The sequence below is a fragment of the Zalophus californianus genome, chromosome 9 (assembly GCF_009762305.2).
Source record: "Zalophus californianus isolate mZalCal1 chromosome 9, mZalCal1.pri.v2, whole genome shotgun sequence".
NCBI lineage: Eukaryota > Metazoa > Chordata > Mammalia > Carnivora > Otariidae > Zalophus > Zalophus californianus.
In genome coordinates this window covers 71,164,310-71,189,575 of record NC_045603.1, presented here as the reverse complement: position 1 = coordinate 71,189,575, position 25,266 = coordinate 71,164,310, and the positions used below count along the sequence as shown (strand labels likewise).

Sequence of the window (25,266 nt, the reverse complement as noted above, 5' to 3'; positions counted from 1 at the left end):
TGGAACAATATTAGATGTTCTTATTAAACATAAATTACTGCAAATTAAGGAAATGTTTGCCAATATTTACTAGTGGAGTAAAAAGTGTATCGTAACTTAAGTTTCATCTATACCTTACATCAGAAACTCATTTCAGACCTTAATTTTACAACTTCGTGCATGTTGTACTCAATGATTTAAAATTGTACCCTAAAAACGGTGGGTGAGAGTATACATTGGTGCAGCCACTCTGGAAAACAATATAGAGGTTCCTCAAGAAGTTAAAACTAGAACTATCCTATGATCCAGCAGTCCCACTTCTGGATATATATCCAAAGGAAATGAAATAACTGTCTCAAAGAGATTATCTTAGAAACAATCTAAGTGTCCATCATTAGATAAATGGATAAAGGAAATGTGGTATATGCATATGATGGAATAATTTTCAGTCATAAAAAAAGAGGGAAATACCTAGTGCTCAGTGAAATAAGTCAAAGACAAATAACTGTGTGTGCTCACTTGTATGTGGATTCTAAAAGAGCCAAACTCAAAGAAATAGAGAGTAGGATGGCGGCTGCTAGGGACTGAGGGTTGAAGGAGATGAGAAGATGTTGGTCAAAGGGTACAAACTTCCAGCCATAAGATGAATAAATTCTGGGGGTCTAACGGTGATGATAATTAACAGTACTGTATTACATACTTGAAAATTGCTAAAACAGTAGATCTTAAATATTCTCCCTACCAAAAAAAAAAAGAAGGTAATTATGCGAGGGAACAGAGGTGTTAAGAAACCTTTTTGTGGTAATCATTTCACAATATACACAAATCATCACATTGTATGTACACTTTAAGTGTACATGTTGTATGTTATTATACATGTTATCAACATACAATATGTAAGTGTAAGCTTTTTTCCAGCTTTATTGAGATTGATAATAAAGATTGATAATAAAGCTGGAAAAAAGCTAAGAAAAAAATAAAATTCACTCTAAATTCTCAATCCTTCTGCATGCAAATACCGATCATGGTACTCCTTAATATATGATTAAACATGCAGGATTTTTACATTTTTACATTTCATTTTTAATATTCCATTCAGTTTTGCTTTTAGAGCAAAGATTTTGAAATGACTTCTACTTCTACTGTGAAATGAAGATGTTTTCCTTTCATCTGACTGACCCAGTTAAGTTCAGAAATACTTTTGAGCAATATGATATTTCAGATTCTGTGTGAGCACTGGAGAGCCAAAAATAAATAAGATACTGACTTCCGTCAAGGAGTTCACAGTCAGATGTGGAAACAGAAAGTCATATATAATTACACTACTGTGAGACACGCACTATGATATGCAGAAGTGGTACAGAGAAGCCAGTGACTCTTTGAGAAGTGGTCAGAGAGGAAATGGCACCTGAGAAGAATTTTGAACAAGCAGACATTTAAGGGGAGAGCAAGAACGAACACACGAAGGCATCAACAAGCACAGCCGGTTCAAGGAACCGCAAATAGTTCAGTCCAACTGGAGAGTTGTTTTGAGAAGTAAAGAAAGATACAGGATAAGGCTAGACAAGTAGGCAGGGCCAGATAAGGAAACACCTTTTTTTTAAAAAAAGATTTTATTTTTTTATTTATTTGAGAGAGAGACAGAGGGAGAGAGAGAGAGCATAAGCCATGGGAGGGGCAGAGGGAGAGGGAGAAGCAGGCTCCCCTCTGAGTGCAGAGCCCAATGCAGGGCTTGATCCCCGACCCCGAGATCATGACCTGAGCCAACGTCAGACACCTAACCAACCGACCCACCCAGGTGCCTGGAAACACCTCTTATAGTGTAATGAACAACTTGGACTTTATACTACAGGCCATGGAAGACAATTCATGTTAGAGAGGATCGATGGAGTCAGATTGGTGTTCCAAATAGACCCAGCTTTGTAGGCGTGTGTAGGACTAATTTGGAGGAATGAAACCCAAAGAAGAGACACAAATTAGAGGTCAATTTCTATGGACCAGGTATGAAATGAAAAAGATTGGAACTTAGGTGGTGGCAATGGTAGAGTATAGAATCCACTAAATAAATAGTTGGCTTTTTTAAATAAGCAAAACTTACGTAGGTGGACCATTGTCTTTCCCCTGCATGACAAGTGGTTAGGAGCCCTATTTTCTTTATAGCCAGCCTCTAACCAGAGTCATTCTGGCAAACTTGACATCCGGCACGATCTGTCCTCTTTAATAAATGTCCCAGGGAGTCAAGACGGTCACCTGTCAAAATTGATAAGTGAGGCAGCAGCAGGGATGGCTGCCTTATTTGTGAGGGCTCAGCAGCCAGCGCAGCCAGCCTTTTTACCTCTAGACTGGTCTGTCTCGCTCCGAGACTTTTCTATTTCCACCCAAATAGCCCCCAAACATGTTGAGGCTATGCCTACCTATGTGAGCTATTCCTTCCAGGGTGGTCTGCAAATGTGGGAGGAGGAAAAAGAGGCTACTTTCATTAGGCTGTTTCACAACTGAAGAGTTTCAATAGCTTTAAAAGGGAAAGCGTGAATTTGACCAATTCTCTGTAGGCATTTAGCAAAATAGGTAGTAAATTCTGTGAAATAGAAAAGCCCAAGGGATTACTGAGCAGTGTACTTCTAAAATCCTAAAATTCTCATTACCTTATGCATGGAAGGTATCTAAGGAATAAGGAGCCATTTGTTGATTAAAAGGACTTAGTCTGAACAATAGAGTGGCTGGTGTTTTTAAATTAAATACCCAGGAAGGCACTTAAACCTCATCTGCTTTTGTGAAGGAAAGAAATGAGAGTCTCAGAGGATCACCCCCGCGCTGATGAGAAGTCCACAGCACAGTTCTGTACAATAAACTTTTTCTTTCTTTTCTCTTTACTGATGGGATTGTGGTTCTCTATGTACATGACACATTGCTTGCAAAATCTAAGAAGGAAAGAGACGAAATCTGAATAGAGAAACAGCAGGACTTTGGTCTACCCATGGTATGCTCATTAACAAAACTTCCACTCATGGTGGAAACTCAAAATTTCTTAACATGGACATTTTCTTTAAATGAGATGCTTGCAGCAGCTAGGAAAACTCTAATTATGGCAGGCATCCCCTACTTCGCATCACCAGACCATGCTGCCTCACGTTATTTACTTTAGGAAACTGTATTTTGAAGCTTAAACTGATCTTTTTTTCTCTAGAAAGCAACAAATTGATTCTTTGAAACTACAGTGATCTTTACCTTCCAGCACACGGCAGTGAATTGCAAGGTGTTCCCTGTCACACAAGTTTTCAACAATTGTTATAACCCTGGCAGTGTTTTAAAGATTTTGCCTTTCCTCTGTTGCAGATATTTGCCCAATTGACAGTTGAAATTCAATTTTTCATTGAGTTTTTTTAAGTCCTTCCTATCATACAGTCTTCACATTCTCCTGCTGAGATTATTCCAAGACCTAATAGACTCCGTCATTAGAAAACATTTTATAGTACTCAAATTGGCTTTCCTTATGTTGAATTACATCCAGTGTTTCCTCTCTATTGCCCATTATAAAAGTAATTTGCAGAATTTCTGCATTTTAGCCAAGAACATACAGAGGGAGTGTCTGCCTGGGGTGCTAGATACCAGTGGCATTGCCACTGAAAGGACAGTGCCCTAGGGCTGGTGTATGCTCCAGAGGACTGTGTTTGTGTATTTCTGAATTTCCATGTGTACCTAAATTACTGTCTCTATATATTACACATGTTTCTTGTCCCCCTTAATAAATTCATGGACACACATGCTTGCATAGGCCCTTTCCCACATACTTACTTGTCCTAGATTAGATATTGAGGTAAATTTGGATATGCCTAGTAGTATTAAAAGACTAACAGAATAGCACTTTAGTGCTACAGTAAGATGTGCCCATGTGCCTTCATTTGTTTGTAAAAACCGTATCCCTAATGTCTAGTATCAGACACACTTAACAGTGTTTTATAGGAGTGGTACTGGGTTTTTGCATTCATTCATGGAATGTTTATTTTTTACATCATATGGGATAATATAAAAGAAATGAATATAAAATAAATATACAATCTCTGCCCTCAGTAAATTAACATCTATTATTCACTTTAAGTGCACAGATAATAGTTACCAGTTTCCTTAGAGAATGCCTATGTTTAGATGAAACACGGACAGTAAAAAAACAGTATTTTTTTTTTTTTTGGCTGTACTCTCTCCCCCAGTTGTTTGGGTTCTTCCAGACACCTCTCAAAATCCTTCCAGAAGCTTCTGAGAATCCTCAGGATGGGTCTTCTGTGTGCTCTCAAACTGTCTTGTTGCTACCCAATAAAATCTGACATTTTCTTTCCTTCTGGCTTCAACTGTGATGATCATATCCTCTGCTGGACCTAATGTTCTTGATGCCCACTCTCTTTCCCTCTCTCCAGTTCGGACTGGCCCACACAGGTTGCACAGGTCACTGCATAGACACCAAGCTGTGTTGCAAGAGTTACCTCAAGGAGAAGTAATGGTTGTCTATCTTTATGCTTTTGGTGTCATAAAGAGCTAAGATATATCTTCTATATTCACTTTCTCTATTGTATTTTTAGGATAATGACATAAATCTGTAATGGCAGATCTAAAAATAGTCTCAATAATGCTATGCTACAACATGAACTTGCCTCCAAACAGAGATGCAATAAACACCTGTCTAGTCAACACCCAGCTGTAGAAAAAGAACGTTACCATGACATTGCAACCCTGTGCACACTAATCCTGTCTCTTTACCCTCTCCCTCAGAAGTAAGCACTATCCTGAATTTTATGCTTCTCATTATCTTGCTTATCTGTATAATTTTGTGACGTAAGTTTGTAGCTCTAAATAACCTGTTCTTTAACTTTACATCTTTAAACATTTTTGCAGCCATACTGAATGTATTCTTAAAGCTATATATTTTTATTCAGAATTATGAGCCTCGTTTCTAGTTGATCCAAGTTGTTATGTATAGGTGTAATTCACTAATATTCACTACTATTATAGGATTAACATTTATGAAAATGACATAGTTTATATACTCACTTGGTGGACATTTCAGTTGTTTCCAGCTTTATAATATTACAGTGTTGCTATGAATATTCTTTCTTGTATAGACTCGTGCATATTAGAGCTTTCTAGGGGAATTCCTGGGTATAAGATATGCACATTCACTAAGTAGTGAGTGCCTGAGCCGATTTTAACTCCTACCAACAGTGTGAAGGTGCTTCTAGGCACCACATTCCCAAAAACACTTGGCATTTTTAGACTTATGATTTTCTCCAGACATAATTTTCTCCAGTTATCATATTGTGATAGTTTTCTCCATGTATCATATTGTGGTTGTTTAAAATCTCCTTACTCCTAAATAATTAAAATAATATCTACTTTCTCCTGATTATTAATAAGGTTGAGCATCTTATACGTTTATTGGCCTGTTCAGTTTTCTTCTGTATAATGCCATTTTGGTATTTGCTCCTTTCTATACTGGTTTTTTATTGATCAGTTTTTTAAAAATTCTTCATATAATGAATTGTGAAATCAATCCTTTATTTGTGTCATAAATATTATTTCTCAGTTTGTGACTTGTCTTTTCACTTTTTCATGGTATCTTATGCTAAAAAAAGTTCCCAATTTTAATATCATAAAATATGTTAATGTGCTTCTTTATGGTTTATGCTTCTTGTATCTAGTTTAAAAAAATCTTCCTGCTTTTATTTTGTATTCTAAATTTTTAAAAATAATTTTGCTCTTCACTTTAATCTTTGATTCATACAGACATTTTTTTTCATATTTTTGTTATTTTTTTTGTTGATGTGGCATGAATGAATGAATAAAGGAATCTTAAAAAGATGAATGGATGAGGAGAAATATGAAGAGGAGGGAAGTTAATTTTTTTTGGCTTTTCAAGTTTTTAATTCTAGTTAGTTAACATACAGTGTTATGTTAGTTTCCAGTATACAATATAGTGATCCAACAATTCCATACATCACCCAGTGCTCATCATGACAAGTGCCCTCCTTCATCCCCATCACCTATTTCACCCATCCCCCCACTCCCTGCACACAGAGATTCTTTTTTATTATGGTTGGAGCTTGGGGCCCAAATTTATTTTTTTTTTCAATATGGATTACACGTTTTCTTAGTACTACTAGTTGAAAGTCCACATTTATTTGAAGTCCTGGTAGCTGGCTGGATAATCCTCTGAACTTACTCTTCACAAGTGTCTTCATTATGCTTTGTCTTTTGCAATTCATATAAATTTTTTAATTAGCTGTGCAAGTCCATAACGATATTATAGGGATTTTGAATTTGTTCATCAATTTGGGAAGAATGAACTCCTTGTGGTATTGATTCTGCCAATTCATGAACATGAGCTCTGTTTTTCTCTAGGTCTTTAATATCTTCCAATAGATTTTATAATTTTCTCCATAAAGTGCCTACACATCTTTTCATTAGCTTTATTCCTAACAATTGCTATTTTTTTCTGCAATGTTCCATAGTAGATAAGAGCACACTCTCTAATCCAGTTTTTCTGTTTTCTAGTTGTGTTCCCTTGAGTAAAATCACTTAACCTATTTGTGTCTCAATTTTCTCATAGGCAAAATGGGGATATTTGTATACCAAACCTTTAGAATTATGAGAATTAAATATACTGTAAAGTGCTTAAAACACTGCCAAGCACAAATTAAATTTAATGTGTTTGCTATTACTGTTAAGGAGAATCTTTTCATAAGTGATGAATTCATACTTGAAAATAATATATATACTCTGCATTTATTGGAAATATTTTTCTATAGCTATATATTAGATCAAGCTTGTAATCATATTGTTCAAATATTCTATATCCTTAAACTTATATTGCCTAATTTATCTATCAGTCAACATTATAATGGTAGATTTGTCAAAATTCTAATTCTATCATTTTTGCTTTCTACAACTTGAAGTCATAATTTGAGGTGCATCCAAGTAAAGAATATTTATTTCTTCCTGGTCAATTTAACTTTTCTTAAAAAAATTATGTAGTGACTCTACTTCTTTGATGATCTTTGTTCTATGATATATTTTATTATATTGCTAACATAGCTACATCAGCTTTCTCTTAGTCTTTCATGACATACCTTTTGCCACTTTTACTTTCAGCTTTTCTGAACTGTTATTTTTTACATGTGTTTCTTATAACCTCTTGTTACAAGTGTTTTTTGTACAATTTTTGTATAGCTGGATTGTTGTCCTTTTGCCCTAGTGGTGGTGGTGCTTTGCTTGCGTTTCTATTTTGTCGTTTTATGTCTTTTAACCATATCATTTAGTCTATTCATATTTATTATAATTATTTGGAAATTTGGGCTTACTCCCATTATCTACTATATTGCAATTCATTTATTTTCTCTCTTCTGTTTCCTTTTCATCTTTTATGTGGCTTGATCATTTAGTTTTCACATTCCATGTTTTCCCTTCTGCTGGATGAGAATATATGCTATTTCTGTTCTTTTAGTTCTTATCTTAGAAATCTTAATTCATCAATTTTTATAATTAAGCAATATTTTAACCCTCCTCCTAAATAGGAATACAGGGACTCAAGAACACTTAAACTCTAACCAGGTCCCTCCTGATTTATATGTTACCTTTATAAGCATTTTAAAATTTTTTGGCCTTATTTTAACTCTATAACTTATTTATATTTGTTTAAATTATTTTTTCTTTTCATTTCTTTTTGCATCTCAGACCTTACACCTGAGTTTGCCTTCTGACCTTGAAATACATCTTTTAAAGTTTCCTATAGTAACAGTGTGCTCTGGGCAAAATATTTTGGGTTTTTGTTTATCTGAAAATATCTTTATTTTACTTTTATTCTAAAAGAGATGTTTTCCCTGGGTATAGAACTCTAAAACAGCAGATCTTGGCCTCAGCATAACAAAGATACCATCCCTTTGTATCTTGACTCACACACAATACAGATACAATTCACAATAAAGACACTGATTCCTTAATCAGTGGATTAACAGTTTTCATCAGTTCAGGAATATTCTCAGCCTTTTCTGTGTTTCTTCTATTTCCTGTTTTTCATTTCTTTGTCTCTGTGTGTGCATTCTAGATAATTTTGTCAAGTCTACCTCCTAGCTCACTAATTTCTAATTTGAGTAATTCCTCAGATATGTCTAATCTGCTGATAAACACATCTATTGAATTTTAACTTCAGTTATTATAGTTGTTATTTCTATAATTTATGCTTTATATTGGTTATTTTTATACCCATTCTTTACTCATATTTGCAATTCTATTTTTTCATGTTAAATTTCCCTATACATATTTGCAATGTCTTTCTAAATAGGACACCTGTTTAATTTTTTTTTCTCCTGTTGAACCTCACTCTTAGTGCCTTGTTTCTTGTGTGTTTTATGAAATTTGACTGCAAGCTTATTTTTATTCTAATTTTATCCATGGACCCTTTGAGGCCTGGGTTTCTCCCAGAAAAGTGTAAATGTAAGTTTGTTCTTGCCAATATTTATCATGATCATTCCCATGTTATAATAGTTCTTTGGAGTCAATATTCCATTGTTTAGATGGTCCCTTATTTAAGAACTCCCATATTGTGGACATTGAGAACATTTATGATATTTTGCTCTTATAAATTATGCAGTAGTGAACAGATGCTGATACACTTCAGGTTAATTTTGATGATGTTTTTGTATGTAGTTACCAAACCAGACTGCAGAATACATGATGCAGTGATTGAAGTTAATTTTCAAGTGGCCAAAATGATCAGAATAATCTCATTAACAACAAATAGAGAAATATGCCTACTCTTCAAAGGCCCAAGGAAAAAGCAGTTTCATAAAGCAGTTGGGCAAATAACCATAAAATAATTTTAATAAATATGTTAAGTAAATAAAACATTTAAAATTCACCTGATTGTCTATCCAATATCATAAAATACTTCTCAAATTCCTTTAAAATGATATAAATTGGCATCTTGATTATACAAACATACAATTATATGTCTATGCATCCATCACTTGGAAAATTACACTTGGAAAATATAGAATAAAAACTAATACAAATGTGTGAGCATACATACATTCTTATGAAAATTACCAGCTCACAAAAGTCTATAACAGCATTCATTTTCCATTTTTAAAAATAGATGATAAGATAATATCGGTGCTGTTACAATCCACCATTAATTATAGGTCCTATGGGGACAGATAAGGAACTGTGAATAAATTTAGAAAACATGTATATATGGGAAACAAAACAGGTGAACATATGGGAAGAGAAAAAAAGGAGAGAGGGAAGCAAACATAAGAGACTCTAAAGAGAACAAACTGAGGGTTGCTGGAGGGAGGTGGGTGGGGAATGGGCTAGATGGGAGATGGGGATTAAGGAGGGCACTTGTTAGGATGAGCACTGGGTGTTGTATGTAAGTGATGAATCACTGAATTCTACTGAAACCAATATTATACTGTATGTTAACTAACAGGATTTAAATAAAAATTTGAAAGAAAAAAGCAAAAACGAAAATATGTATATATTAAATTATGCCATTCAATGATGTTATATACGTTTTGGGGGCGCTCCTCCAGTATTTAACAATGTGCATACCTCCCCAAAATGAACTCTGTCCCTAAGGATGAGTGTTAAAATTCATACCTTGCTTCTTGATTAAAAAAATTTTTTCATCAAATAGCTTGAGTTTTTTGGAGAAAAGGTAAAATGTTGAGAAAAGCACAAAGCTTTAACTTCAACATTTTATGACTTGTTATATTTTGGAATAGATCTATTTTTAGGGTTTAATTTCCTTGGTTAGGTGAGAAGTATCTATAGGGATAAGTAGACACATTTAGTTATAAGAAAATGCTACCTTACTAAACAGTAACAAAAAAAACCTGGGGAACAATTATTGTGACATTTATGGGATCTTGACAGGTTTAAAAATCTTGTACCTTTTCCTGTTATCATGACCATGGGAAAAGGTCCTAGCCCCACTATAAAATAGCTTAGAAAAGACTTGCAATAATAGCCCAGTGCTTCATTAGAAAAGCCTGTATTTCCTGCTTCGGTAACCAGCTGATGGAAATAAAGTTCATCTTGTCAACAGGTTTATTTATTTCCCATTCTTCTTCTGCTTTGCTAATCTTCCTTTTATGTTTCCTTAATAACACATACTGGAAAAGTTCCTGAATGCTTTTCAAATAAAAAGAAGTTCTGAGAAGGATTGACAAATTTCTGTTGTGTCAACATAGACACGGGCGTCTCCCAGTCTGGAACTCAATGTATAATATCTGAAAAAGATAAATGTAGACCCTCCTTTCCTCATTCATCAGATCAGGAGATATTCAGGTCTACTAATTGGTTTTAATGCATCTTATTAGAATTCTATTGCCAGTACAATAAAGACAACCAGTGCATTTCATGTATCATAATAGACTGGCATTAAAAAATAACTTAGGAGAGCTGGCTCCAAAAAGAAGGGATAGAAAAGGATAAATCTAGAATTGGTGCTATCAAATGAGTTCTTTGGACACTTTGGGGTTGTGACCAGCGGCAAAATGTAGAACTTAGCAAATAGTAAATAATGCATGAATTCAGGATCATTTGTTGCCTACAATTAATCAGTATGTATTTACCAAAAAAATATTATTACACACGTGCTACTAATCTGGAGATGTGGAACTCCAAGCATCTTTTGATAAATGATCTTGTGGATCAAATTTCTTACTGATCATCAAATGCTGGACTAAAGTACCATATTTTTGTGTGGTCATAGTAAGGCAGGCAATATTTTGGATTTTCATAATAAGAAAAAAATTTAATTCACTATTTGATCATATTTTTAATTGGCATCTTAAACATTGGGTATAAAAATTTGATGATATGAAAAGAGTCCTTGTTTTCATCCACTTCCAGGAAAAATTTATTCTATAATATGTTTTATCACATAAGATCTTTGTAGTTTCTGTGCCACTTTTACAATTAATCTGCCCCACCTGCGAAGGAAACAGTGGATTTGCACTATTTTTCACAAAAAAGTCATTGCATATCAACATATTGACACAACATGAAACATGATAAATGGAATATTAGCTGATAAATCCATGCAAGTTCAAAAGATAGCTTTTGTTATCATGTCCTACATGTTTTCCTTTCATTAACCTTTAGCCCAAGTTCACTGTTAATCTACCATATCTACTAAACTCTACACCCTTTGGAAGAGGCTTTCAGTCCTACCAAACCTAAATATGGTCCTTCTTGGGTTTATCTTTTTTTTTTATGTTATGTTAATCACATAGTGATTAGTTTTTTATGTAGTGTTCCATGATTCATTGTTTGTGTCAGATTACAGCTCTGTACCTCTTCATTCTGCCTTCTTCACCACTTTGTCCTTACCCATGTATCCTGTCTCTCAAGGGGTAGGGAGTGTCTCACCCTCTGTGCCAAATATTGAACAGGGCTTACAATATTCCAAAATGTTGACAGCTAATGACATTGTTTCCCATTAAGATAAAGCAGTGATAACCACGGTACCTTGTCATCTGAAGTTGATATTTATAACCTATTTCAGTCCTAGGTTACTAATTTCCCTAGAAGATGCTCCTGAGGATCATTTGTGAATGTTTAGATTTTGCTTTTTCTTTCTTACCAGTGCTTACTCTGCCACTTCAGGTAGCTATAAATGATCTGTACAGACCCTTATATTCAGGTAAAAGACATTTTGCCTTTCTCAAGGAAATGTCTGCCTCTTCAAAATGATTTTTTTTTTACTTTAAAACAGCATCCTAAACAGTAGATTGTATCTCTTTAGCTGATCTCCTTTACTGAAAACGTGGCCAGCTCAAAAGCATCACAAGAAGTGCAGCCATTGAATGAGGGACCACCGAGGCACAAAGGGTCACCCTGTCCTTCTCCAAACTTTACTTTGCAGAAAGCACATGGCTAATATCAAAGAAATGCTGTTAACACCCTCTTTTGAAAAATTGATTTTTCAGTAATTCAGAGAAAAGATAGCTTACAAACTCCATGAGTGGAGATACAAGAAGGACAGCAGGACCAGGGGTGAATAGCTGTATTATCTAAATGAGAACACATATTTGAGCCTCTCAGGGAAAGCACAGTACTTTTCTATAAAAGTTAGTGTGCTGTTCCCTCTTTTTAAATTTACTGTACGTGAAGGGATGAAAGAATACTAAAAAAAATTCAACTCATGCCCTTTTCTCCTAGAGTCCTTCATTCATCACCCTGAGTCAGTGTATGGCGCAGCTCGTGTCAGCTGCTCAACCTGGTTCCCGCCTACACACATCCCACCTGCATACAGAGCTTCAATCAGCCTCTGTCATCCCCTGCCATGATTCTGGCCTCTCAACACACTCTCCTCCCTACACACTCCACCCCCCACTCCATGTCCTGGGAGGCAATGACTTAAAGAATAATAGAAGAACCAGGGAGATAATCATGGAAAAAAGCAATTGTATGACAGTCAGGAGGCCTGGTTTCCACTCAGCTCTGCCACCAAATTACCCTGTGAACATGAGAAAGTCATTTACATTGATGGATCAGAGGGCAAGTTAAACTGTGGCTAAAATCCCTTCCAAATAATTCTATGAAATAAATTGATTATATTATTTCCTTAAAATTTAATCAGTATTAAAAATTAAGCAGAAGGAATTTATGCTACTGCCTCAGTTGAATATGAGAAAAACAAGTCTTTACTTTCCCTCAGTTGTCCTAATTTCATAACTGTGTGTGGTTTATGTATGAAAGAAAGCCTCACATTTTTCATTCTGACCTCCCTGTCTCAGTTTCCTTACTTATAAAGTGGAGGAGGCAATAATATCTCCTGCTTAAACTTGTTAACAGTCAGCAGGGGGTAATCAATGTACAGTGATTGGTGATTTACCCAACACAGCAAATGTGAGCCATTGTTGTTGTAATTCCCAGGGTTAAAAATTAACGGAGTGTGGTTCCAGAAAATATACGAAATTTAAGAAAAAAGTAGTTATCATACATCTGATGAGTGCCAAGATACATAGTGATGCCAGATCACTCACTCGTCTGCAGAAACACTTCCAAAGGCTTCCCACATCACTTGGAGTAAAGCCAAAGTCTTTATAAGGCCTGCCAGGCCCTGTGTAGTGTGGAGCCCCTTCACCTCTGTGATCATGTCTTCTACCCAACCCCCTCTCCCTCAGCTCTAGAGAGGTTGCCATCTGACTCTTCCTCCAACTTGCCAGGCACACTCCTGGCATTTCCACTGGATGCACCTTCTGCCTGGGTTGCTTACCCCACATGACCGCATGGCTAAATCCCTCATCTCTTTCCTGATTCTGTTCCAGTACCTTCTCCTTGATAAAGCTCACCCTGACATCCTATTTAAAATTGTAACCCATGGCACTTACCACACTATCGTGAGTTCTTTTATGCTTATGCCTCAGTCTAGACAATGAGCTCTTAACTGACCACTGTACTAGAAAAGTCTACTGATTAAAAAAAAAAAAAGCTTTCAAGTAAAGAAAACAAAACAAACTCTGTGTTCAATTTCTGATTTAGAAAATAGTTGCTAAGTGACCTTAGGTAAATTACTTAATGCTGGCCCTGAATTTCCTTATCTTTATTATAAAGTGAAATTATAATATCTACTAAAATTAACTGGAACTGTGATCCAAGAGACAGAAGACACAAAACAAATGCTTAAAGAAAGAGAGGAGATGGAGTGGCATACCAAACTGAAAATGCCAAGAGTTTGCTCTTTCAGGCATAACTTGGTCTGAGGGCTCAAATGATGCCACTAAATTTCAGTCTTTCTCCATCTTTTGGCTTTTATCTTTTCTTTGTTGGAACCCATCCTCAGGCTCTGTATATTGCGGTAAGATAAAGCTTTGGGATGCTCTTGATCTACATTCTTGCCGTTTTAATTACAACAGGAAAGACAAGTGTTCTTTTCCCAAAAGTTTCAACAAGTCTTGAGACTAATTTTGATGGGCTTGAACTGGATCAAATACTGATCCCTACAATAATCCCTACAGTTAAGAAATAAAATACACTAATTTGCTACCATCTAGGTTCCATGCCTACCCCTGGAACTGGAATTGGGCCTGAAAACCTATAGAATGGGAAAGAGAAAGATATAATTCTGCACAAGAAATTTAGGGTCATGCTTCCAAAAACAGAAAGTGAATGCTGGGTGGGCCAGAAATTCCTATACACTGTATAACCCTCTCATATTTTTGTAAAATTAAATGAAATATTATTTGTAAAACACTCATGAATAGCATTGATACATAAACACAATGGTCGATACATAAAAGTTTCTAATGCTGAACACAGTTCTTGGCATATAGCAGGTGCTAAGAAAATGTCAAGAGAATAAAATAAATAAGTAAAAACTGAATTCGCTAGAGGAATTCTTAGAATGAGTAATTTATAGATAATTTTGCCTAATTTTCAGTTAACTCTAGTTAGTTACAATCTCTTGTTGGCAAAGACTGTAAGAAATTAAGTCACATCTATTGTTTTCACAGCTTTCTGAATGTATCCTACTGAATGTAATACAATCATACAAATATAAGAAATGTAGAAATACAAATACAATACAGATAGAAATATAGAAAAAGGAATTTTAGCCTATATCCCAACCCATTATAGCAGTTAGTTCATACAAATACAGAAAAGGCAATTTTAGCCTACACCCCAACCCACTATCGCAGTTAATTCACCCAACAAGTGAATATGGGGCTTCACTTAAGTTTTCGGATTATGCTGGCTCTGGGAATGTAAACAAGAGGGCATGGCACTATCCTTAAGAGCTGTATTTCTTTGTTTAACACCTAAGGATTGTAGTATATAACAATAAACATAGCAAAGACCTGTTTATAGAATAGGAAAAAAAAAAACCAGACAATTTTAAAAAGTAAGCAACTTAGTAAAATACAGATTTCCTAATGAAAAAAAAAAGAAAGAATAAGTGATAATAATTTTCAAGAAGTTAGTAAGCATCAGTAAAGCATCAGTAAAATTCTCTGATAGAGAATTTTAGGGGCCCTACATAAGAAAGAGGGATGGGGAGGGATACCACCTAGAAAGTATCATTTAAGCTGAGAACTCAAAAGGAGAAAGAACTTTACATGGAACTAGAGGGAGGAGCTGTTGAGAATTCAGGCTTGGCCTTTTAGCTAGAACTTGAATCCCAGCTCTGCCTCTCACTTGCCGTGTGAATTTGGGCAAGTTACTTAACCTCTCTATGCCTCGTTTTCTTCATCAGTAAAATGAAAATAATAGTAACTGTGTTAAAGACTGGTAAGACACTACTTTCATCCAAGCTCTCATTTCCTCTTGCAAAACTGGTAACATTCCCCACTAGCCTTCCTGACTCTTAACCCCTGCAGCTCACCCATTATGCTACCGCTAGAGCCATTTTTTCCTCACTGCAAATCAGACTGTTACTTCTTTTACAGTGACTCCTCTTTACTTTTTGCAAAATCCACATTACTTAGTATGGTGTGCCCATCCTTCCATGATATGGCCCTTGTCTACCTCTCCAGTTTTTTTTTCCACCATGAGCCCTCACCCACCCTAGTCTTAAACCCTTAGGTTCGTACACATTAACTATTTAAAACTCCTGTAACATACATGCTGTTTCCTATCTCTGTAACCCTTGTGTAGTCAGTGTTCTCAGCTTGGAAATTTGGTCTTGGTGAACACCAGGGTCAATTCTATTATCTCTTCAATGCACTTTTATTAGCTTTTTCCAGCAGGCCCCAACCTAGAGCAGACCACCATACCATATGTATTGGATTTCCAATTGCCTCACCCCATATAAATGATAGTAATGCTTTGTGGGTGTGGTATGGCAATGGGAATGATCTAATAAGGAAAGAGAAACTGGTAATACAAGAGAAAGGGAATAACTTAAAGAGAAAAGGTCTTGAAAAATAAAACCTTTTTAAAAAGGGGAGTGGTCTACAGAGCATGAGTGGAGACATTGGCCTTTGAGAGAGTTGGGCCTCTCCCTTTCATTGTAATAGAGGGACAGCCCACAGGATTGATACAGGTGAATTTAGGTTGATACACTGAGCAGAAGGAAGAAGCAGCAGTTTCTGTTTCATGGCTTCTTTTTTCTTCATAAAGCATAAGATAAGATACTACCTAAAAGTGAAGGGAGAGAAAACACTATAGCAGAATTGCGGAGAAAAGAGATATAAAATACCAGTCTGGGAGAGTGGAAGGTTGAGGTGATAATAATCTTCATCCAATGGGCTCTGAGGCAAGGTCATCAAATGAACGTGGATAGGTCCTATTGGAAATCTGAGATAAAGAGGAGCAACTTGACAAGGGAAGTATAATGTGATTGTTGGACAGCACTGATGGTCCATTTGACATCTGTGGTAATGAATTTACAATGAAAGAGTCAGTTTGGTCAGCATGGTTGTGCATTTTCCTCCAGGGCCATGCAGCTGCTCAGGTGGGAACATAGGGAAGTAATATCTTGTTTTACCCATGATTGTCTTTTTGCTGGATGATACGGTGGAAGCAAAGAACCACAAGGGAGTTGTAGATTTTTATTAAAGATTATCATGGGTAACTGTGATTCCAAGCTGTTCAAGGAGAGAGGGGAGGGCATGAGGGAATTATTGAATGTGAAAAGTGAAAGAGCAAACATGCTAGAGTAGGAATAGTAATCTGTGCTGATCAGACAGTAGAGCACTGAAAATGGTATTTTAAAAGAAAAGCAACTATGGCAATAACAGTTCATGAATAGTCTTTTCTACACATTGTTTATGACATGTTAAACAATTTTGAGGGAGACCCCCCACCAAGAACTAACATATAAATCAGAAAATCCAGCCACAAGATGATGGTAGGTATTTAGCAATGCCATTAGTAAGCTAATAAATGATCATGTTCATGTCTGTTCAAAACTCAAAAGTCACCTGTGAATAATCCTGGATTTCAGGATTTCTACAAAGGTAAACCACATGATCCTAATACCTGAAAGCAACTGCAGTTTTCTCAAAAGATACAACAAAAAAATTACTGATATAAACGGAAGTTTTCCCCTAGTTTTACATGCCATTGGTCTTTGTTTTAGACAGAGCAGGACTGGGTGAGAGCCCATCAAAGAACAGCTTTCCATGCAGTTGGCATGATTCTCTAGTTGATGTGGTAGAACTAACTATGTAGTTGGAGTATCACTTCTCATCTACCTTGAATTTAAGCCTCCCATTTCTATTCGTTGTCCAGAATTGATGACATAGACTACCAATTACCGGCTTCATGAATCTACCCTCCCCTGATTAACAATACACACAAAATTAATATTTCTTTGTTAAGGTATAAAACCCATTCAGAATGAGTAATTTATGACTTCCTAAGATGACTCAAAGCCCACAATGAGAAGCAGACAACCTGGGCCTAGAAAAATGTGACTTCTTTATTTCCCAAAGAATCCCAGAGAGTTCCTAAGAGGAGAAAATCGGGATATTAAAAGGTGCCTGCCTGCAAGATTGGTTCAACATCTGCAAATCAATCAATGTGATAAAATACATTCATAAAAGATAGAACAAGAACCATATGATCCCCTCAATAGATGCAGAAAAAGCATTTGACAAAGTACAGCATCCTTTCTTGATCAAAACTCTTCAGAGTATAGGATAGAGGGTACATACCTCAATATCATAAAAGCCATCTATGAAAAACCCACAGCGAATATCATTCTCAATGGGGAAAAACTGAGAGCTTTCCCCCTAAGGTCAGGAACACGGCAGGGATGTCCACTATCACCACTGCTATTCAACGTAGTATTAGAAGTCCTAGCCACAGCATTCAGACAACAAAAAGATAAAACACATCCAAATCGGCAAAGAAGAAGTCAAACTCTCACTCTTTGCAGATGATATGATATTTTATGTGGAAAACCGAAAAGACTCCACCCCAAAACTGCTAGAAGTCATACATGGATTCAGTAAAGTGGCAGGATAAAAAAATCAGTGCACGGAAATCAGTGGCATTCCTATACACTAACAACAAGACAGAAGAAAGAGAAATTAAGGAGTTGATCCCATTTATAATTGCCTAGGAATAAATCTAGGAATTTAATCTAACCTAGGAATAAATAGATGCCTAGGAATAAATCTAACCAAAGAGGCAAAGAATCTGTACTCAGAAAACTATAAAATACCCATGAAAGAAATTGAGGAAGACACAAAGAAATGGAAAACGTTCCATGCTCATGGATTGAAGAAAAAATACTGTGAAGATGTCAATGCTACCTAGAGCAATCTACACATTTAATGCAATCCCTATCAAAATACCATCCACTTTTTTGAAAGAAATGGAACAAATAATCCTAAAATTTGTATGGAACCAAAAAAGACCCTGAATAGCCAAAGGAATGTTGAAAAAGGAAAGCAAAGCTGGTGGCATCACAATTCCAGACTTCAAGCTCTATTATAAAACTGTCATCATCAAGACAGTATGGTACTGGCACAAAAACAGACACATAGATCAACGGAACAGAATGGAGAGCCCAAAAATGGACCCTCAACCCTATGGTCAACTAATCTTCGACAAAGCAGGAAAGAATGTCCAATGGAAAAAAGTCTCTTCAACAAATGGTTTTGGGAAAATTGGACAGCCACATGCAGAAGAATAAAACTGGACCATTTCCTTCCACCACACACAAAAATAGACTCAAAATGGTTGAAAGACCTAAATGTGAGACAGGAGTCCATCAAAACCCTAAAGGAGAACACAGGCAGCAACCTCTTCGACCTCAGCCGCAGCAACTTCTTCCTAGAAACAGCACCAAAGGCCAGGGAAACAAGGGCAAAAATGAACTATTGGGACTTCATTGGGATAAAAAGCTTTTGCACAGCAAAGGAAACAGTCAACAAAGCCAAAAGACAACTGACAGAGTGGGAGAAGATATTTGCAAATGACATATCAGATAAAGGGCTAGTATCCAAAATCTATAAAGAACTTATCAAACTCAACACCCAAAGAACAAATGATCCAATCAAGAAATGGGCAGAAGACCTTGAACAGACATTTCTGCAGAGACATCCAAATGGCCAACAGACACATGAAAAAGTGCTCAACATCGCTCGGCATCAGGGAAATCCAAATCAAAACCTCAATGAGATACCACCTCACACCAGTCAGAATGGCTAAAATTAACAAGTCAGGAAACGACAGATGTTGGCGGGGCTGTGGAGAAGGGGGAACCCTCCTACACTGTTGGTGGGAATACAGGCTGGTGCAGCCACTCTGGAAAAGAGTATGGAGTTTCCTCAAAAAGTTGAAAATAGAGCTACCATACAACCCAGCAGTTGCACTACTGGGTATTTACCACAAAGATACAAATGTAGGGATCTGAAGGGGTACATGCACCCCAATGTTTATAGCAGCAATGTCCACAATAGCCAAACTATGGAAAGAGTCAAGATGTCCATTGACAGATGAATGGATAAAGAAGAGGTGGTGTATATACACAATGGAATATTATGCAGCCATCAAAAGGAATGAGATCTTGCCATTTGCAACAACGTGGATGGACCTAGAGGGTATTATGCTGAGCAAAATAAGTCAGTCAGAGAAAGACATGTATCATATGATCTCGCTGATATAAGGAATTCTTAATCCCAGGAAACAAACTGAGGGTTGCTGGAGTGGTTGGGGGGTGGGAGGGAGGGGGTGGCTGGGTGATAGACATTGGGGAGGGTATGTGCTATGGTGAGCGCTGTGAATTGTGCAAGACTGTTGAATCACAGACCTGTACCTCTGCAACAAATAATGCAATATATGTTAAGAAAAAAAAAAAGAAGATAGCAGAAGGGGAAGAATGAGGAGGGGTAAATCGGAGGGGGAGACGAACCGTGAGACACTATGGACTCTGAGAAATAAACTGAGGGTTCTAGAGGGGAGGGGGGTTGGGGAATGGGTTAGCCTGGTGATGGGTATTTAAGAGGGCACGTATTGAATGGAGCACTGGGTGTTACACGCAAACAATGATTCATGGAACACTACATCAAAAACTAATGATGTAATGTATGGTGATTAACATAACATAATAAAATTTAAAAAATAAAAAATAAATAAAAGCTGCCTGCATTTCACAACAATATCATTGAGAAAGAAAATGTAGTTGAGTAAGGACCTGAGGTTAAGGATGTTAGTGGAAAGATATGACCATCTGCTCTCGCTTTTACCCTACTGTCTCTACAGAAACATGATTTAGTTAAATGGTGCAGCAGCTTCGTATGGGTGTTTGGAAATGGAGTGTGTGAGACTGATGTTGTCCTAGTGATGTGGGTATTCCAGGCTTTTGTTATTTATTTCTTACTAAGTATTATACCTGGTTTTCACTATTGAGGAGATAATGATATTGAAGCAATATTTTCATAGTAAACTCTCTAGCTTCCCTTAGCTGTGGGAGTTAAAATTTTTATACTTCCCACTAATTCTTTTTTTTTAATAAATGTTTTGTTAGAACATGTCAGCATGGCATTCCACTAGTTACTAATCAACATTACAAAATGTAAGACAATGCTATATGATTAATACTAATCTTGTATAGTAGTACATTTGTTGTCTGATAAATATAAACCAGGAACACAAATAAAAGAAAAGGATGATATCGACACAAGAGACCCCCCCCCCCCAATCTCCCATGATTGTCAGTTGACAGTTGACATCAGTGACCATCCTGTCTGGCCCTGGGTTGTTCCAGTGGTACTGACTGCCTCTGAATTTTCTTTTCATGGCATGGGCCTCCGAGCTCTCTAGAGTTTGGAAACAATTTCCCTAAAAAGCCATTGTAGACATTTTCAAGCCTCAGTTCTTCCTCCAGCAACAGAGTCCTATCTAGAAAGCAAAAGTTTTTTCTTTTCTTCTTAAGTTCCCTGTACCTCCTTAGACCCAGTCATAAAATATATAAAAACTTCACAGTACTGTAGGGCAACTGATTTATGTATAGATCCCATTCTTTCTGTGACTGGAAGGATGTTTCACAGCAAGCTTTACTAACTAACCTTCTCCTCCACCCTCAATCTCCATGCAATTAGTTTCTCACAGGATTAGGCACTATGATTTTATTTTTAAGGGGACTTTATACATGTTTCCAGAACATAGCATCTTAAAGCACATTTGAGCCAAACGAATGTAGTTTTACCAGGTATATGAAGCGATTCTTCCACTCCAGTCACAAATGTCTTAAGGATGGCTAGCAGTGCCATCGTGCGTGCTTGGCTTTGATTCGTATACACCTGTGAATTGTCTCTGTGGAGAAAATGTACAGAGGTAGCACTTCACTTTTATGTTTTTCATCAAACAGCTTCCTAGTGACAGAGGGAAAGGTATGAAAGTTGTTAGGGAAAACATTCTCTATTACCAGGAGGCTGTTTCTTCAGAAGTCAGAGGCTTGTGTGCTTTGTGAAAGGAATACTAAATTAAACCTGTACTAGAGACTTTCTTTCAGATAATCAGGCTTTACAAAGCCACCTGTGCCTCATACAAACAAAATGCTCTACAGGTAGATGCTTAGAAGTTATTTTATCATAGAAGTAAGGGAACTTTGATTCTAAAATGTGTGCTTCTGTGTACTAATATGAAATATGCAGTGTCTGAAACATTCTCAACCAAAGAAAGAATGGCAAGTTCACACTTGTGACTGGTGTTGGATGGTTTGTGGGATCCAGGAAATCTCACTTGAGTCTCCCTCAGAGCCTGGGATCCTACCACCTCAAGTTTAGTCCTTTGAATTAAGGCTTTGTATTTTCAGTCTTCATTAATATGAACCAAACCCTAAGTGGGCAACACTTAAAATAATTATTAATCCAAGAAACATACTCTTAACTATAGAGAATGAACAGATGGCTACCCAAAGGGAGGTGGGGGGGGAGGGATGGGTGTAATAGGCGATGGGGATTAAGAGGGCACTTACCAGCATGAGCAGTGAGTACTGTATAGAAGTACTGAATCACTGTATTATACGCCTGAAACTAATAGAATATTGTATGTTAACTATACTGGAAGTAAAATTATAAACTTAATAAAAAATAATTATTAATGATGATCTCTTTAAGAAATATTTATCACTTTTCTTTATATACTAAGAGCTACTTGTGAGAAAGTAGAAGGTAACATTAATTGCCCCATTTTTCTAGGGGATAGGTAGATAAGATGGCAAACCTGAAATTCCACTGGCTGCCTACACAGGCAGATCTCTAGCAACTCCAGACAGTTAGAAGGAAATAGGAGGGTGTTGAGTGTCTTAAACGTGGGGTATTAAAAAACAAAGATGTTATAGGTAACTTTGAGACCTATTCTGCCGCTTTGCTTAGGTCTGCTAGGATGACAATATTGAAAAATTATGTTGACCTCAGGATCTTAGTCTTCTTTCCGTTGTGATTCTCGAGTTGATGCTTTGATTTGTGGTATTGAAGTTTTATGCCCTCTGTATCTTCATAGATTGGTTCCATTTTATTGCAGAATATTTTCAGTGTGCATCTCCTAAACAAGCACCAAAACCATGTTGCAGCCTTGAGAATGTCGAGAAAACACTTACAAAACAAGGCTCCCTCTGGAAATGTCTTCCCACAGCACAGGGACTTTCTCCCCTGCTATCAGAAGGACACTGAAAGTCAGTGCACAGCTTTGACTACAGCTCCTCATTTGTTTTAATTTAAAGGTCCCAATCTCAGTTCTTTATGGAGTGTTTAGGTTTCCTTTTAGGCCTCTTAGGAATCACAAGCTTCTCTACTCCTTAATCGTATTCTGCATTGCTGTAATTGAAGCTCTTTTGTTGCTGTAATTTCTTCCTAATGTTACAGCTTCCATCAAGTATTTTTTTTCCCTCTGGAGGCATTAATGATTGCTAGTTTTGAAAATACCCTTGCAGGGTATGTACTTTTTACTTCCGGTGCCAGATCACATCACTGTTTCCTATTCTTCCTCAAGGTGAAAGGACTTTCCACCTTTTTTTCTTTACTGTTTAGCATACACCATGCCCTTTTTAACCACTGTAGTGGAATTTAGAGTATCTTTGCCAACCAGTTACAAAGTCGTTCTTCATAGTTTCATGGAGTTCACCAACTTAAAGTACGTATCTCAGGACAGAGGGTCTAAATTTTAATTTGCTATCAGCTACGAAATTACTGGTTGCTAGAGCTTATTATGATAGTCTACCCTTCTAAGGATTTACCTATGGTTTATAGCATGTCGTTAAAATAAATGGTTATTTTCCAATTACAAGGCCTGCCCTGAGATACAAAATTGAAAGGGAGGATCGTTCTTCAAATGCAACAGAGTGTACTGGAGAATATCCTCTTGTTTGAAGTTAAGCGAGTTTTTCTTTATTTAGTCCCAGTAACTATTTCTGATAATACACCATTAAATGGATGCTTATTATAATCAAACTTTATAATCTTCTTTTCATTCACATACACGCATGCATACACACACATACACACACACACACACAAAACCTATCTCCCATTAAAGAGGAAAGACTGCTTAATTATTGTTTTTACAGAAAGTTACGAACATCAGGAAAGATCTGAAATTAGCCATTAGCCTGGATTTACTGAGTGCCCAGTGGGCACTATGCCTATAGTTCTAGGACCTGGAGAAAGAGCTTTAAGCAAGGCAGACAAATTTGCAACTCCTACAGAGCCCGAGTTCCAGAAACTTAATCCAGACTTCTCTTCCCATTTAAATTTACTTTGTTTTATCTTATCTGATATTTACCAAAGGACCTTATATTCTTCATCCATTCGGAGCAAGCTCTCCATGATGAAAACACCAATTTATCTTTTAGCGCTTGGAATTATGCGATTTATCCTTAAGTCATCTGTTTCTGAGAGTAGTACAAGTCTATTTCATTATATAAAAATGAAATACACTGAAATTTATTATTATTTTACTGAACATAAATCAGGAAATAGATTCAATATACATTATCTAAGGACTGACATTTCAAGCCCCTTAGCCATGTGTTTCAGTAAATGTGTTTCCATGTTCATTTACTGCCTCATTTTGAATCATTGCCTGTTGATGTCTCTCCCTACAGCCTGGATGAACCATTTCATTCCAAGGGTGAGAGCTTCTACAAAATAATAGAAAGGCTTGGCCTGAGCTATACAAAACACTTGCTGATTATCATATTGTATAGAACTCAAAAGAAGGATTGATACAGGGCCCAGTGTAGTCTTTTTTAATTTGAACTTTGTTTTGTTTTATTAAAATACAAATAAAATCACAGTAACTCCCAGTATTTTTATGAACATTTTTCTACTTACTTTGACAGTCTCAAATATCTTACTGATTGATGCATATTTTATACTTTATTGTATAATTTTTTAAGCTTTAAGTTTATGCTTTGATACAAAAGAATTGCATTTTTCCACCTGTACAATGAAAATTGGAAACATTGGCTTGAGGATACAGAAATACATTGAAGGTACATTCGGATGATTTTGGTAATGTAAGTTAATTTCAAATGTTGGGCAGTAATTATGAAATCCTCCCAGGGCGACCCCGAGAATATCAGTGAGTTCTCCGTTCTGCTGTGGGATTTCTTTCTGAGATAAATGTCGTTCTCTGTGTGTTTTTCTCTCAGGAGGTCGAGCTGTGTCGTGTTAGTAGTCAAGAGAAGCTGGGCCTGACAGTCTGTTACAGAACGGATGATGAAGAAGACACAGGCATTTATGTCAGCGAGGTAAGAAATGCCAAGGAGGGGAGGTAGGGGGAGGGAGACTGCGAAGAATGGAGTCAAATGACTCAGAGGAGAAAATCCTTGGGAGGCCTGAATGTGAAGAATTGGCCATGTTCCAGTACTTGTCACTTTCAATTAAGAAAGTAAATTATGTTGCCCAAGTAATGTAATTATTATCAGCTTGTTTAATGGGGACGCTTTCACCACAGAATCCCAGTAAGGAAAACTGCAAAAATGGGAACATTGCCTGAATTTGAATAAATTCCCCTAAGTATGCAGAAATCAAACAAAGTTTCTGATGAGCAAACATTTGTCCTTCCATTCCTTTTATTAGTGCTGTTAACAAGAGCACTGACTAATTGTTTTACATCTAATATCACAAATATTACACATTTTACTCTGCTGGCAGGATTGATACATTTGAATATCCAAGGAATGTATCTATGAGTTTGTTTTATTCAACCCCTATAATCACTCTCAGAAAGTTAGGTACCTAAATGTGAAACACTCTACTTAGTGTTAATTACTTTGAAAAAAATGTGAAGCAAAATTTATTATTATAGGTGATTTTTTAAGACTGGCCA

At 36.5% G+C, this 25,266-nt stretch overlaps 1 protein-coding gene across 1 annotated transcript in view; it reads left to right on the top strand.

Annotated features, from left to right (window-relative positions):
* The window catches only part of PDZRN4 (PDZ domain containing ring finger 4), a 354,481-nt gene that overhangs the window by 307,581 nt on the left and 21,634 nt on the right, over positions 1–25,266 (top strand). The window contains 1 exon segment of the mRNA XM_027591611.2: positions 24,587–24,685. Within this exon segment, the coding sequence (XP_027447412.2) occupies positions 24,587–24,685 (99 nt within the window).